An 18,172-nucleotide genomic window follows, 5' to 3' on the forward strand; every position below is an offset into this window, starting at 1 on the left:
TAATATATAGAAGAGCTCAGTGTCATTCACACACACACACTAAACACCATCATGGTAAAACACATGAAATGTAAAAAATGCAATAAACATTAATTTAACAACATCAGATGTAACATAAAACCCTAATGTACATAATTGATTAGAAAAAACAAAGAAGAAACATAGTTATTGCAATGAAAATACATCAAATGTGAAGTGTCACGCAGGGAATTCTGGGAATGTCAATTTACGGGTTTTTCACTGTAAATTACACAATGACTTGTTCTTTTTCACTTCCAAAAACTGTAAATTTAACGGTATTTTACTGTAAAATTAAATGAAATGTAAGGTTAGATCTATTACAGATATTCACCGTATAAAGTACGGAAACTTTCTGTTAACCAATTAACTGTTTTTCACCGTAGAATTTTTACAGTAAAATACCGTTAAAATCACAATCATTTTTTACAGTGGGCTTTGGCGGGACAACATTTTTTTCAATGTAGGAAAAACCCTGACAAACAGACACAACTAGACATATACAGCAGCTCATTTGCATACGCTGCACTGTTTCTGTACCTCTGGTATTCCTGATCCACAGGCGTACGGCGCGAACACTCGCACCAGAGACACGGCCAGGAAGGAGAAGAAGAGCGCCCACAGCACATACAGGAAGTAGTTCAGCACATACACCCCAGCGCCCTGAGGACACAGTTACACAGATTACAGGTCAACAAACTAGGGTTGTGTCCAAAATCGACCCTCTATACCCTAAATAGGGCACTATTTGAGGGAACAGCCATTTGTATTGGTGTCCATAGTGGACGTTATCGAGTGCACTCATTCAATCCCACAATGCACTGCAATAACGAGCAAACCAATGTACGCTCAGTGGCTGAGGAATACCCATAATGCACTGTGAAAGTCTGACCAGAAGATGGCGCCGCAGCCGAATCATCCAATGTGGCTACAGTGTAATATCATACAGGTTAAAACTCCTTTTTAATTGATTATTAAATTGTTTCATTGAGGTTTATACATAGTTTTATACATATTACATATGATTTTTAAACCGCAAGCATAAACTATGCAAAGGCAGCAGCCCTTCTGACACACACAGTGTCTGAATTCACTCACTCGTTTTCATTTACTCGCTCAAGTGAACTATAGTAGTGGAGTAATGTAGGGAAGAGTGAATGAAGATGTACCACATAATTTGACAAATACTTGGGTGATTAAATATCAATATGGCAATAATAATAATAATAATAATAAAATTTAACAATAATAAAATAATAGTAAAAATAATATTCAATATTATTATTTATATATAAAATATTAATACAAGTTATAAAATAAAATGTATATTTATTATTAAATTAATAAGAATATAATTAATAATAACTATATATCATTATTATAATTTACTAAATAAAAATATTAAACAAAATATTTAAAAAAATTGCAATTGTAATAATTCACTCTGAAATTAAAAAAAAAATTTCAGATAAAAACTGCAATCGTGATTTAAAATGTGATTTAAAAAAAAGTTTGTAGGACTGCACATTCTTGTGGTTATATAAAAATATATATAATATTATTACAAAATAAAAATATTAAACAAAATATTTTACCGTAAAATAAATCATCTTGTATTTAGGAAAATAATATAATAAAATAATATATTTATATGATAACAATAACAATAACCATAATTACAGGAAATTCAAATGCAAATAAACACAGTCCTTATTGCAATTCTGGTTTAAAGCTGCACTATGTAACTTTTCCGTCCGCTAGAGGTCACCTGTTCATATCAAAGGCGTAGTTTGATGACGCTAAATTTGAGCGCAGAATCTTGGGACATGTGGTCTTCAGTTCACAGCCAGTGGGAAAGAATCGGGACAGGACTCGGGCAGAAATCATGTGGATGTGATTATTAACGTTACTGTAGTGAAGCAGAGCAGGAGCGAGTGTTGTGGAGCTGAGGAACCGCTGGAGCGATTGTTAATGAGATGAACACAACACACGCCTCGCGAGCAGCGGGACTTTTATTATGCCACAGTCGCCTCGCGAGCAGCGGGACTTTTATTATGCCACAGTCGCCTCGCGAGCAGCGGGACTTTTATTATGCCACAGTCGCCTCGCGAGCAGCGGGACTTTTATTATGCCTCAGTCGCCTCGCGAGCAGCGGGACTTTTATTATGCCTCAGTCGCCAGCGCCACTTCCGCTCCTCCGCTCATGAGTGTGAGATAACGCAGCTCTGTTGATCATATTACACACATCTGAGTGTGTTGATGATGGGATGGCGTTACTCTGTGTGTTCTCTCAGCGGCTGCTATGACACTTGTTCACACTGCAGTGAGAGGAAAGCGTTTCTGCAGAATAAAACAGGAAACCGAGGGGAACGCGGATATGATGTCATCGACAGGCCACGCCCTCACACGTCCCGGTTCCTCGGTTAAAATAGCAATTTTCTCACAATTTACAAATAGTTGGAAACATTTGGGAGATTGTAAGTACTCAACTGAACAAAATATATAACACTGGCCAAGTGGTTTTTGGATATTTTACTGAAAAAATGTTACATAGTGCATCTTTAATTTTGACTAACTGTGCAGCCTTGGAATAAATGCAATAAAAAAAAATGTAATTCTGTATTCATTTTATATCATCCTCTTTGTTTAGAGACTTAAATACAGAATGAAGGGCTCATGTTGGTTATGAGGTGTTTTTATGCTGCGTTCACACCAAACGCTAATAGAGCGTCAGAAGCAAGTGATTTCAATGTTAAGTCAATGGAAAGGCGCGATAGACGCATTTTGTGCGGCACGATGGACGTGATTCCGCCTCATTCACACGTCCAGTTCGCGCGTATGACGCGAATTGAGCATCTTGCGCGAGTGGTGCTTTTTGTGCATTCACACGCGTTTGAAGCGAATTCGTGCCTGACGCCCGAGCGAAAATTTTTAACTTTGCCGTCAATTCACGCCACGTTAACCAATCAGGAGCCTGCTCTCTGCTGTCACATGGTAAAGTGACGTGATGAGAAACCCAGCCTAATTAAAAAATACTACTATTGTGTCACAAAATGTAGTTTTAAGACATTTTCAGGTGAGAATGTAGTTGTTTAAAGCTCAAATCTGTGGTTTATTTATAAAGAGAGCGCCTATTTAAAAAAAATACTCTTGTGTTTGTGGAGTTGTGAGCTCCAGTGGATCAGCGGGCGCTCAGCGCTCATTAACCCCAGCGAGAGCAGCCTTTCCTCAGCCAGTCCTTCTGCCGTCTGCCTCTGGCTCTGATGTCCTGTAGTGGCTCGTCTTGTGTGGATCTAACGGCCGATCTTTGCTCTCATGAATCTATCATTTGTTGTCTGCCAAATCGTTTTGACTGAGGGCAAAGAGAAGTTTCATAACTTTATTTTTTAAGGATATTTAAATATACATGCAGTGAAGATAATCTAGGAGTTGCCTGGACCACATTTGTGTGGCTATTAATGTTTAATATATATTTTTAATGAAAAGAGGCAGAATGGTGTTTTATGACATATTTCTCCTGGAGTGCCTTGAATGCGCGTCTATTTCGCTTCAAACGCTCGATTTATACGCGCGTCCAATTCGCTGTGGATGCGTGAATGGATTCAAAATGTTCAAGCGTCCAACTAGATGTGCTTTTGACGCTCTGTTCGCATTTGGTGTGAACGCAGCATGAGTCCCTTTGAAGAGGACAGGAAAGCCCTAGAAACACATATGCAACCCTATGCTCCGAGAATTTTCTGGTAATTAAAAAAAAACAAAACATTTTCTTCCGAAAAGTGCATTGTACATATTAACGCTGAATAAAAATGAGTTTCAACATATTCATCGCTCTACCTCAGTGTATCCCGTCATCAGTTCAGCCCATTTCTGCCACTGAGGACACTTGTCTCTGTCGGCGAAGGTGGTCTCATTGGACGTCCAGCAGCACTGCTCGTGACTGTACCAGAACGCCGACAGACACACTCCTTCCTTCAGATCCGTCATCCAATCAACAGCCAGATCAATCACTCCGGCCAGCGTGCCTGTGTTAGACAAGATGATGAACATTAAGGGCCCTATTTTAACAATCTAAGCGAATGGTTTAAAGTGCACAGCCCAGCTGCACTTAGGGCGTGTCCGAATCCACTTTTGCTAGTTCAACGACGGAAAAAACAGCCGGTGCGTCAGGCACATGTTCCAAAAGGGTTGTCCCTCGTCTCTTAATGAGTCATGGGTGTGTTTTGGGTGTAACGTGCAATAAACCAATCAGATTCTCATCTCCCTTTCCCTTTAAAAGCCAGTTGCAATCGCACCATGCCGGATTTACTATTTACATGGAGGAATATAAACACCCTCAACCTGACGAGTCAGTTTAAATCATAGACTGTAAAAAAATGAGAGTCTGCTCCTTCTAGTGGCCAGTCCATGAACTGCAGTTTAAGTCACTTCCGTATTGGCTTCAAGAGAATCTGCGGGAGGTTGCCGTTTGGTTTAAATACATGTGTGTATCACCACGATTGGTTACGTAGACAATTTCATTCATCATTACTATAAATAGGTAATTCTGAAACATGCAATGACTATCCATTATGACATGTAGGCACTTTTATCTTTATGTACACAATAATAATCTTTTACATTGTAATGTAAAAGTGTGTAATAAGCAGAGTGTACGCGCATTGTGCACCGCCTATAGACCTATTTTGTGATTGCAAACAGCGATGATGTTTTTTGTGTGGGCGGAGCCTCCCTGGTTGCAGAAAATGACAGTTCTGTCGCAGAAATCTGTGGAAGCCACGGAATAAAAGAGTTTATCTCTCACAATTCTTAGATGGATAAACAGAGTTGTGAGATATACTCGTTATTCTGTCTTGTTTTCTCAGAATTGTGAGTTTATATCCCGCAATTCTGACTCTTTTCCCTTCAGAATTGTGACATAAACTCACAATTGACCTATCAGTAAGCCCCTCCCCTCGAACGCAGATGAGCCAATAGCAGTTGAGTATCAGTTGCGCTGGGACTGGAACTCGGACATCTTTAGGTTTCAGCGCCATAGAGAAACATTGGAAAATTCGGAGCTCTCATCGATTTGAAGGTGTTTATGCTACAAAAATGCTCAAACGTCGTGCCTGAGAAACTGTAACACTGACTCCAGCGATCCTGAGAGGATTTTCTGTTCGTCAAACTCTCGTTAAGTTACGATTAAAGTCCCTGGTAACATAGAAACCGAAATAACTAACTGTTCTCACGTCATGTAACATTAACAGTGTAGGTCAAAAACACAAAGGTCTACATTTCAGTGCCTCTCCATATTAAACTGGTTATATGTACATTAATTTAATTTTAGATGTGTTTAAGGTCTACATTATCTGTCTCATAAGGATGACTCCTATTTTGATGGGTATTATAGTCTACGGGACGGGTAGTAAAGGAAGAGCTTGCGCGCAGTTTATTGGAGTTGTTTTGCAGATACAAAGTTGACCAGTTATTAACTGCACCCTCGGAAAGGCATACGGTCTGTGTGTATGTTTGTTTACTGTTAGAGTGTTTTTGTGTAATTTGCTGTGTGTGTTAATGATAATGCAACGGAGAGAGAGAGTTTGCGTATGAGACGTTAATGCGCACTTCTTATGCTTTGTTTGTTCAGCTCTTACGATGATTTTTTGGAGTGAATAACGATGCAATAAACTTATATTGGCCATCATTCGGACGCTACATTCTGTGTCCAAAAACATCTTGGGATAAGGTTTTCACACTGACAGCTGTCATTGTAAGATATAGCAACTCCGTTTGTTTGTCCGAGTTAGCAACAGTAACTAAGGGGGGCGGGGCTTACGATAGGTCAATTGCGAGTTATAAAGTCCGAACTGGGAGATATAAACACAGGCAAATGCAAGAAAAAGAGTCAAGAATTATGAGATACAAATTTTATAGGCGTAATTAAAAGTAGTTAAAAGTAATCTATGTAATATGTTATAGGTTTAAATATTATTTCAAGCTGTAACTGCTATGTATGTGTGTCCCCTATGAACTGCATATGTGAATATTATGTAGACTTACTGTTTACATCAAATTCATGCTTTAATAGTATTCTAATCATTGCAGGTTTCATCAGTCCAGTCTGTGACTTATATATCTAAAATATATCTTTAAAAATATATCTTAAATATATCTAAATTACGGCACATGCTCTCAATGCAAAATGCTGAACAGTTAGTACATGCGTTCATGACCTCAAGGTTAGATTATTGTAATGCTCTACTGGGTGGTTGCCCTGCACGCTTAATAAACAAGCTGGTCCAAACTCCAGCAGCTCCAGTTCTTACTAGAACCAAGAAGTTTGTCCATATTAGCCCGGTTCTGTCAACACTGCACTGGCTGCCTATTAAACATCGCATACATTTTAAAATCTTGCTTATTACTTACAAAGCACTAAATGGTTTAGCTCCCCAATACTTGAGCGAGCTCTTAACACATTAAACACTAGGGCTGAACGATATATCTTTATCGTATCTATATCTAGATATGAACTTTCAAGATATTACTATCGAAAAAAACGACGATATAGATTTCCCCTCTCCGCGCTCGCTCTGCATACAACTCTGGCAGTCACAACAAACATCAGTTTTACGAGTGCCCTTGAATGCACCGCTAAAGCCAGCGCGCGCACACTACAGGGACGTGGGAACTATATTGTGAGAGGGGGGGCGGCGTTTCCATGGCGACGCGTCATTGCTTGTCACGTGACACACCGCAGCAGCAACAGCGCTGAATGAATGATGATCTGCTTTTATGTCATTTTTTCCTTTTTTATTCAGAATATTCACAAATGTGTTCGCTATGGCATGAAATATCTGATATTCCGATTGTCAAATACATGCAAGTGGAAGTAAATCGTTGTTTAAACACCTTTATAACGATCGCGTTAGTTGAGCTGTATGAGCGATGGGCGCCGCCGTGTTCGTTTGTGCCGCAGACGCAGTTCAGAGAATCAGATCTGTTGGATTTACAACCTCTATGTTTACAACACGTGAATTCATCCACTTCTCCCGAAATACTTAAAAGTAAGTGGCTGGTGAACTGGGAATAGAATAGAGTAAGCATTGAAGTTACTTACACAATGTGTATCTGATATGAATAAAACGTGTCGAATTATAATGGAAAGGATTATTATTACCTCTTCCACAGACATCAGTGTGTATTTTACAAACTCTAAATGTATTGTTTTTTTAGTACTTATGTGAATTTATATGTTTGAAACCTAAAATAAACAGTATGTGGTTGAAAACACTGAAAAGTTGTTATATATGACAGCTCTGAGCGCGCCTGTCTCTGGTTGATCATGTGATGCACTTGATCATCCGCTCAGGGCCTAGACTGATTACACCTGTGTGATCGCACGTGCGAAAGGCTTAAAAACAATACATTTTCTGACACAAATTTTTTAAATGTAGGCTTAAATCAAACACATTTTAATCCAGATTCTGGTTTTCACCGAACACGTAGTCATATCGTATTGTATCGATATCGAGATATCTGGCATGAAAATCGAGATATGAAATTTTGTCCATATCGTTCAGCCCTATTAAACACCATCACCATCTGTCTCAAAATAAATTCTGGCCAGTTGATAATACCGAGAATATCGAAATCAACTGCAGGCGGTCGATCCGTTTCCTATTTAGCACCTAAACTCTGGAATAGTCTTCCTAACATTGTTCGGGAAGCAGACACACTCTGTCAGTTTAAATCTAGACTAAAAACACACACGCTATTGACTTTAGAGCAGGTTTGTGTTGGTTAATGGCGCAGTCATTTTCAGTTCCTCGAAATAGTAACACGCCAACAATGCACCTGAACACACCTGGTTTTCAGACCAGACGCCCATGGGTGAACAGATGCGCCAGTGCATTGATATTTAAACAACGTGGCGCTGGATGTGAAAATGATAACGGGCTGAAACTAGCAAAAAACACTTGCGTCGCCTGGCGTCACATTGCGCCGGGTGTATGATAGAGACAGAGCGACACGAGTCATAATCTGAAGGCCACGCCCACCGGGGGGGAAACCAATTGAACGCTCTCCATTGACTTTGAATTGCGTGAGGCTAAATTCTTGTCATTTCGGACTTATTACAAAAAACAGAACAATGTATAAAAGCTGATATGTGACAAAGTGTACAGCAAACAAGCTAAACAAAACCCAGAAGCAAAAACCCAGACGTTTTTATAAGCTGTTGACCCAAAAAACAAGCGTTTAAGGACAAAAAAGCGGATTCAGGCCATTGAGACAGAGCGCGACGGGTCATATTACACTGAGAACTACGACGACTAGAGCGGAATGTAATCAGCGACAGTAAATATCATATATAAAACAGACATTTGGATATTTGACTTAACAGTGACAAAATGTTTACTGCACACATACACATATTGAGGCATACTGAGTGTCAGGATCCCAAAATTTACCCATTCTTCAGCTGAAGCGTCACGCTTTACTGCCTTTATCCACTTTTATCTTCTTAAACGCTCGTTTTTTTGGGTCGACAGCTTATAAAAACTTATTTCTGTGTTTTTTAGCTTGTTTGCTGTACACCTTGTCACATATCAGCTTTTAGACATTGTTCTGTTTTTTGTTATAAGTCCGAAATGACAATGAGGCAGCCTCACGCAATGCAAAGTCAATGGAGAGCGTTGGATTGTTTCCCCCCCCGGTGTGGGTGTGGCCTAAATACGCTCTGTCTCTATAGGGCCCTCAGTGTTTTGGTCAGTGATGTCATGAGTGGGCGTGTCTCTGCACCTGACAGCAGGCCAATCAGCAGCATCACCAGCCATCCTGACCAGGCGTCCAGCAAACTCTTAATCAACTCCCAGATGGACTCTTTACTCTTACTGGTGATCTGCAAATACACACAAAAGCTGATGATGAACGGATGATTAAACTGCACGTTGTCACAACATCAGCATCTGCCCGAGCGCTTCACCTTCCGGTGTCTGTCCGTGTCTCTGGATTTCTCTCTCAGCCAGTCGATGGTGTGAAAGTCCTCGTAAGTGCCGACATCTGGGAACGGCTCATCCAGGAAGTCCATCAGGTTCCCGGCGCCGTTCATCTCCTCGGTGGGAGTCGCATTGCTGATGCCTGCGCAGAACACACCAGATTGTCAAGAAATACATCAGCAAACAAACACACACACTGGACATTCCCTCGTCCAACTTCACGAGGTGCATTCTGGGACGCTATTGAAGGAGAGGAGTATGCAAAACATTCATATACTGTACAATAGGAACCATTTATATGTATTATTTGTTTATATTAAAGGCACACTATGTACAACTTTTTAATTAAAATATGCATGTGAAATGCAAATTCTTATAAAATACTGTAGGAGTATTATAGTGCAGTAATATGTATATATATATATATATATATATACACATTATGTAAACCCAAACATTAATATATATATATATATATATATATATATATATATATATATATATATATATATATATATATATATATATATATATATATATATATATATATATATATATATATATATATATATATATATATTAGTGCTGTCAAATCGATTAATCGCATTTAACATAAAGCTTTTGTTTACATAATATATGCGTATATATGTGTGTGTCTATGTAAATATACATACACACACACACACATATATGTGTATAAATGTATGCGTGTGTGTATATATACAGTATATACACAGACATATAATAATATATACAATAATATATAGATGTGATTCATTGATTTGACAGCACTAATATATATATATATATATATATATATATATATATATATATATATATATATATATATATATATATATATATATATATATATGCTTTACACGAGAAAACATTTATATACTGTACAATAGGAACAATTTATATGTAATTTTTTATGTTTTTATTAAAGGCACAATATGTAAGATTTTTTTATTAAAATATGCATGTGAAATGTGAAATGCAAGTTCTTATAAAATACTGTAGGAGTACTATATATATACTATATATTAGTGCTGTCAAATCGATTAATCGCAATAAATTTCATCTTACATAAAAGTTTGTTTATATAATGTGTACAAACATATATATATGTGTGTGTGTGTCTGTGTCTGTTTATATACACACACATATAGTTTATATATATATACATACACATATTATGTTAACACATATTAATGTTTATATATATATATATATATATATATATATATATATATATATATATATATATATATATATATATATATATATATATATATATATATATATATATAAATGTGTGTGTATTAGTGCTGTCAACTTGATTAATCACATTTAATATATATATATATATATTATGTGTGTGTCTGTGTAAATATACAAACACACACATATACATGCATAAATGTACAGTATATACACAGACATATATGATAATATATACACAAACATTATGTAAACAAAAACTTTTATGTTAGATGTGATTAATCGATTTGAGTGTGTGTGTGTGTGTGTGTGTGTGTGTGTGTGTGTGTGTGTGTGTGTGTGTGTGTGTGTGTGTGTGTGTGTGTGTGTGTGTGTGTGTGTGTGTGTGTGTGTGTGTGTGTGTGGGTGTGTGTGTGTATTAGTGCTGTCAAATCGATTATACATATATATATATATATATATATATATATATATATATATATATATATATATATATATATATATATATATATATATATATATATATATATATTACTGAATGCTACTATGGTACATGCCATGTCCAGTTTTTTATAAACATTTGGGTTGATCACAATGAACCTTTATTCGTCGCAATAATGTGAGAAAAAAAACACACACACAAACGCTGCTCACGGAGGCCTTACAGAAACATCCCTCAGATTTCACACGTGATGTGACAGTAGCATGACATGTTAAAACACACACGAATAATCTGACATGAATTAAAGACCCTCATGCATCGAAATACACCCATAATAACAACACGAATGACACATAGAGCAGGTGCACGATGATTCTGATCATACAAACGCGAATCTCACCATCTGACTCCGCCATATCGCTGTACGTGTAATAAAATCAGAGGTGCGATGATGGTTTGAAGTGTTTATCCATTATAACATCAGAATAAACTGATGCAGCAGCAGGACAGCGACATACAGTGATGACGTCAGGGCGTCTGCTGTACAGCGCTCAGCTGGCGTCACTGACTGTGCGTGCGCGTGAACGTCAGCGCGGCGCAACGTCTGCGCAGAGACAGAAAACGAGCGCTTGCAAATCCTCAAAAATGCATTTAAAATGTTTTAATCTGACCTATTCCTCAATAGATATTATAACCTAGTCGAATACAGATAGAAAACTCTCAATGTAATCGATATCAAATCCAGGCATCACAAACGATTGTGATTGATCCATCCCGATCCGGGCTGAGAAAAGTACCAGATACCATGTGACCACAACTACACACTCGCGGTCTGAGAGGAATAATTTACACCATTATTCAGCTTTTTCTGAGCTCAAGATAGTGTCCTACATTCAAACATCTATCTTTATCTTCTCTAAAGTTATTGTCACCACAGTAAAAGCGTGTTTACATGGTATTAGCCATGCCTGTCCTCACAAAAAAACTACAGAAAGATTCTGGAAGCCAGAAAACTGGGATTTATGACATAAATATAATTTTATTTAGAAAATACCATAGACATAAGAAGAAAATAAAACATTTTACATGTTAAAAACAACTTTTGGAACAAACTAAAAACATGTAGGAGCAACAGATTTCAGAATCTTCAGATTTTTACTATTTTTTATTATAATTTTCACATATGTGTTTTCGTTTATATGTATATTTAAGTGAAGGGAATATTCCTGAGCCATTTAATATTTATTTTAAAGTAAATTCTCAATTTCATTGTCATTAAACTCATAAATTTTCATTTTTTCATCCTCCTAAATTTTTATCTCTGGTTTTTGATATTTGTTGTTATTACACTGTTTTTTATTAGTTTGATGTAACCATATACATTTCTGTTCATCAATTGTTTTTAACTGTTTCTCATTAGAATCTAATAATTTATTAATAAAGTTATAATAATTGACTTAATAAATTTACTTAAAAAACATAATAAAGTTAATAACATTTACTAATACATTATTCAAATCAAACTGTTAATATTGTTTAATGGACCTGAGTTGACATGAACTAACTCAGAACAATTGTGTTTTTATTAACTAACGTTAACAAAGATGAATAAATGCCGTAACAAACAAATCGCTCATTGTTAGTAGGAATTGTTATTTAACCCTCTGGTGCTTTTGGGTCGTTTTTTTTTTGTTGAGAATTCACGTCATCGGAATGCTGCGAAACTTGGTAAAGGCACTTGCTATGTGAACACACAAAAAAATCATGGAAGTGATTCAAAAAAATTAAATGGTCCTGAAAAAAAAAGTTAAACTTGTATTGTTCGCACATTAAAAATGAATGGCAGACGGAACAAAATCCGCCCAAATTAAATCTTACTGAAAGCTCATTTTTTGAGATATCAACCTCAAATTTGGAACACAACTTGTTTATATTTATAGCTGTGATTTTCTCGCAGTTTTAGAGTAATGTGTTTTGGAAAATATATATTTCATATAGAAATGTAAAATTGTATTTTTTGTGCAGTTTTCATAACAATAAATGTACTTTTTTCACTTCAGCAATAATCTACCAAGTGTCGTCCAAATTTAAATCTGTTCTCCAAAACAATGAAGATTTATGACCGTTTAAGTTGGAAATTTCATTTTCAGGCCCATGCTCAAAACGTGAATAAATGGCTAATAACAACTCCATAAATATTATTTAGTAGCATAAAAAACCCTAAAAATACAAAATATTAAATATAAAAAAATTATCGACTTCATTGTCTGTCATTTTTGACAGACACGTGAACAGCACCAAAGGGTTAATACATCAACTAATAGGACCTCACTGTAAAGTGTTACCAAATGAATGTCTAATGATGAAAATTAAGAATTTTATATATATATATATATATATATATATATATATATATATATATATATATATATATATATATATATATATATATACATATATATATATATATATATATATATATATATATATATATATATATATATATATATATATATATATATATATATATATATATATATATATATATATATATATATATATATATATATATATATATATATATATATATATATATTATATATATTTTTATTCTCAACTCTTATTGTTATTTTTATTTCTTATGCATGCTATTTTTTTTATTCCAATGCATCTGTTATAATTACTTTGATTATTTTACTTTCTTATATGTAAAGCCCTTTAAATTACCATTGTGTATGAAATATGCTATGCCAATAACGGAGTGTCTATTTAGCTGGCAAGCGCTATTTACAGTAGCTCCGCCCAGCAATGCCTAGGCCACAATTTAAAAAGATGCACATGTTGTAATGTCTGCAGTGGCGTAGTCAGTAGAGCAACACGTCTCATGAAAATAGGTTTTGATGCGACCGGGTTCGAATCCGCCTTTTGCAGAGCTCGCTCTTCTCCCTTTTCCCATCACATATCACATCGGAAAGGCACTCAAGAAAAATGGAGAAAATGTTCTAAAAGTGGATGACTGTATTAATAAATATATATAACTGCGAGCAGCAATTATCAGTGTTAAAGCGTTTAAGGCCTTTATGCACATGCGTAAAAAGATATTATGTTTTATTTAGCAAGCATGTAACCACTTAGTAGCCTGACAAGCCAAACCCACATCAAGATGTTGGGTCTGGGAACACACCATTGGCAGGGCTCAATCCAAGGGACAGGATAAACGTCTGTCTTTCAAATTCCCTCTGCACGCAATAGGATAGCGCTACAACCAACCAATGCGCTATCAGTGGTGAGACAACAATCACAAGCGGGTTGTGGCTGAGTCCGTCATTCAGAGTCCTGCATGGGTGACGGGTGACCCGCGAATATTGCTGAAACGGGTGAAAAACATCCTACTGTGTCGGATACGGGTGCGGGTCGGATCGGACAAGGGAGAATACGGGTCTAAACACGGGTTTTAAACAGTCACATGCAAACGAATATAGGCCTATATATAAAAATATATACATGTATATTGTAGATGTGTTCCTAAAAATATTCATATACAAAAATATGCCTTGCCTGTATTTCAAGTTGATAAAATCATTTCAAATCCATATCAGTTTATTTGTGGCCGCGCGTGCGCGCCCTCCCAGGAGAATCACAACCGCGCGCGCGCTCTGCCTGCACTCGTCGAGATGGATCATGAGGAGTTAAAGAAAAGATAGCCGCAAATGTGGAAGTTCATCGCTGAGGAAGCACGCAGATAACTGTGGTAACAAACCAAGCACAAGCAGTTCTATCGAACAGTATTTTTGTTATGGTTCCTGAGTTTGGACTCTTAATAACACTGTCTTAGTAGCCTACATTAAGCCACGTTAAGCGTTTTCTTATAATGTTTTTCAATGGGAGGAAAACGCTTAACGTGTAATTAAACGCGTTGCGTTCAAATTTTGGGATCATCTGATTTTTTGTAAATAGTATACGTTATTAGTATTATGTTTACTGAGTTTGGTCTCTCAATAACAGTGTCTTACCTACATTAAGCCACGTTAAGCGTGTTAGAATGCCCCGAAGTTGTCCTCAAATTAATGGTTGTGTAATAACTTCTGTATGCTGGCAATAAACATTCTTGTAAGTGTGTCTATAATGTAATATGCTAAACTGATTTTATTGCGGGTGTGGGTCGGGTGTCGGTTCTATTTTAAGCGGGTCGGGTCGGGTGCGGATTTTATTTAGTGCTGTTGTCGGAAAACGGGTCGGATGCGGTTTTAAGCACTGCGGTTACGGGCGGGTGCGGGTTTACAAAATCGGACCCGTGCAGGACTCTGCCGTCATTATGTTAAGCCCGCCCACCGACTCTATACACGATGTGATTGGCCTGACCAGAGTTTGGTCTTTCAAGCTCACAAGCCAACGGAGAGTTGCTAGACGACCCTGGCTTCAAATTACATTTTCTGCCACTAAGGTGCGTCTAGATTTCTAACCACTTCAATAGATCATGGATGGAAACGACCATTTACTGCCAATACAGGCAATTTCAAAGGAAAATTTAATTTTTAAAGGTTTTTTGACAGTTATAGCACCACCTCTTGCCCAATCTCCACCATTTTTTTAAGGTGTTGTGAAGGCTAAGGCCACACATATATATATATATATGTAGGTTATATTTATTGGGAATTGTTAGTGATTTCCTGATGGGCCCATGTTCCATGTTAAAATATATTCCAGACTTTTCAAAGGGCCCTCTCCCTAGACGGGGCCCTGGGTAGTCAGGTCCACTTTTCCCCCCACTACCACGCCCATGTGTATAATATTTTGTGTATATTTATTTTTATTATTACTTTATGGTGCATGTGAGTTTTCATATGTTTCTGGAGTTTATTTGTGTGAATATTTTTTTCTTTAAAATGTGAACCATGAGATGAGACATTTGTGAGACCCCTGGGTAATGCAATGGTTTGGTCTAATTTCTTAAAAATGAGTTTGGTTGTGATGGCGAGTCAGTTCTGGATCCCGGTCATAGAACGTCAGAGACCCAGAGCTCACGTTGGTTTTCCCTTGCATTTAGTTATTTATTTATTTTGATGTGACCCTTGTATAAGTTATTTGTTTTCCCCCTCTTGAATAAATCAAGATTTTGTTGACTTGATGACTGCCTCCTGAAAAGTTTTTGGAAGAACCCGACAGTGTCCTCAGAGTGTGCCCATACATAGCCTATGTGTGTAAAATCTGGTGTAAATATCTATTTTCTTTATAAACACCTATACTATATTCGTTATAGACACTTAGATTTATGAAAGCATAAAAATGACCCATGGGCAACATTGATTGGATTTGTTTGCCACTTAGTTTAAAAAATTTGACATCGGGGCATTATTGTTTAGCTATCGACCTATGTTTTCGAATTTTCTGCGGTGGCTTCGTCTCGATCTGACTAATGGTTTCAAAGATATTCGCAAAAGTTTTTAAGCGCTAAATCACACCGTTGAACAAACCATAACGCCGTGTCCTAACTACACGCGACGCCGCGACAAGCCTTTTCCATGTTAATTTGAGTTTTTGTCCTAACCAGCCGCAACAGCAACACGCAATGATTCTATTTTAGAAACGGTTTCTATTTCTGCAACGTTGCGGCTGGAACAACAACACAAAACATAATCTCAGGTAATGTTTTTGTGCTTTATTTAATGTTAAAAGCCTGTATGTGACTTTGAATATCATTTAGCGCTCCCAGCTTTGTAACGTAGTCGATCTTAAAGCAACAATGGATAATTCACCAAAGATCTTGAAATTAAACAAATGGAAACAAGATCGTTCAAACTGTGACCAAGTATATTCTACGACAAAGATTGTTTTAGTAACTCAGTATGTATTTTAGTAATGTTTAAATGGTGTAATATTTGTGAATTAGATTATACTGTATACTGATCCATTTCCTTGCAAGTGCCGTCAAGATCTCTGGTGCCGTGCACTTGCCACGATAGCCCGCCCACACACTGTTCTGATTGGCTGTGGTTTTTGATTGATGTGTCCCATCTCGTAGTCGCATCGCGTCTGGTGTGGACAGACAAATTGCTTGTCGCAGGAATCTTAACGTGTCGTGTGTAGTTACTTAGGACACAGTGTAAGGCGAAACCTGGCATGTTTGATATCGTTGGACTCGGCAAGGATTCAGGAGTCTAACTGTGTGTTCACACCAGACGCGACTTGCGTGAATAAATCGCGCTATTTGCGCGTAGTTGGACGCTTTAACATTTTGAGTTAACTCGCTTCATTCGCGCGTGACGATACAGATCCATTTTCGCGGCACGACTGAAGCGTAGTGTTGTGACGCTTCCCCTCATGTGTATATTGATGGGCGTTCCTCAAGTTTACCGCTATGGGCGTGCGTTTGAGCCAGCGGGGAATGAAAAACAAAGGACCGGCGAGAGACTTCCCTCCATGTGCTCTACTTCTATTGGATAGTCGTGTCGCGTTAAACGGATTCATTTGCATAAAGTTGAGCTTTGGCCAGCTTTTTTGACGCGCAGCATTTGTTCAAATGCAGCGCCGCCTTCCCGGAAAGCTCTGCGGGTGCGTTAAAGACGCTTGACGTCACCCATAGGAATAAAGTGGAGTGCGGCGCGACAGAAGTGTTGCACGGACAAGTGGATCAGCACCTTGACATTCACTTCACAACAGACGCAAATTCACGAATATCCACCAAAGTTCAGACTTTTCAACTTGCGCGATTCACACAAAACGCTCAATTTGCACCGTGTCATTCGCACGAATACTAAGTTTCGTTCAGATCGGCCTCTGTTAACCTTGTCTAATAGATGCTCAAATTTCATTGGTTGATGGCGGCCATGTTTTTTGAGATATGCAAATGTCCTCAAACATAAATGGCACCCTGGACAAAGACACAGCATGCCAATGTTCAAGTCAATCGGACTAATGGTTGGGTGTTATAGCCATTGTCATGTTCAACCCCAAATAATAAAGGTATTTATTGGGTAGGGTTAGGGAGTTGGGTTAGGGCAGGGGTTTTCAGAAGGTTCTAAGGGGTCCCCAGAAAATTTCAGAGAATAAAAAGGCAAAGTAAAAATGGATAAAGTCTACCAAACATTTTATCAGTTTGAGTAAATGTTTCTCTTCTTTCTTGCCTTATACACACTTTCCAGAATTGTATATTGTAAAAATCGTCGCTTCTCCTTTTATGCTGCCGTCACTCCTCCGTGAGAGATCCAATATTGACGCTCATCATCCAATCACTCACCGGCCTCGCGTCGCTCTCTCGCGACTCTCGCTCACCCTGCTTGTCACATATATGTTTACTTTGCATCTTTCTAGTGAGTAAGACAGCAGTACTTACGCTACTTACATACATTTATTGTGAAAGTTGCTTATATAAATTATTTTTAATTGAAAATGTCTGCTTCAGGTTTATACATCCAACTTTAAGTATAGCCAATTCAAGTTTGGAAACTATATGTTGTATTTATAATGTCACCCTTACTATTTATCTAATCCATACATACAAAATATAGAGATG

At 37.3% G+C, this 18,172-nt stretch overlaps 2 protein-coding genes across 2 annotated transcripts in view; one reads left to right on the forward strand and one right to left on the reverse strand.

Annotated features, from left to right (window-relative positions):
- The window catches only part of clcn4 (chloride channel, voltage-sensitive 4), a 29,949-nt gene extending 18,733 nt beyond the window's left edge, over positions 1-11,216 (reverse strand). Inside the window, exons 1-5 of the mRNA XM_079844553.1 lie at positions 11,060-11,216; positions 8,981-9,135; positions 8,797-8,896; positions 3,853-4,040; positions 559-681 (exon numbers count right to left, since the gene is read on the reverse strand). Of these exons, the coding sequence (XP_079700679.1) occupies positions 559-681; positions 3,853-4,040; positions 8,797-8,896; positions 8,981-9,135; positions 11,060-11,075 (582 nt within the window). The 5' untranslated portion in view covers positions 11,076-11,216. The remainder of the gene's footprint in view (positions 1-558; positions 682-3,852; positions 4,041-8,796; positions 8,897-8,980; positions 9,136-11,059) is intronic.
- The window catches only part of traf3ip2b (TRAF3 interacting protein 2b), a 1,379,907-nt gene that overhangs the window by 50,015 nt on the left and 1,311,720 nt on the right, over positions 1-18,172 (forward strand). The window lies entirely within an intron of this gene.

Source organism: Gobio gobio, assembly GCF_949357685.1.
Source record: "Gobio gobio genome assembly, chromosome: 19".
Classification (NCBI taxonomy): Eukaryota; Metazoa; Chordata; class Actinopteri; order Cypriniformes; family Gobionidae; genus Gobio; species Gobio gobio.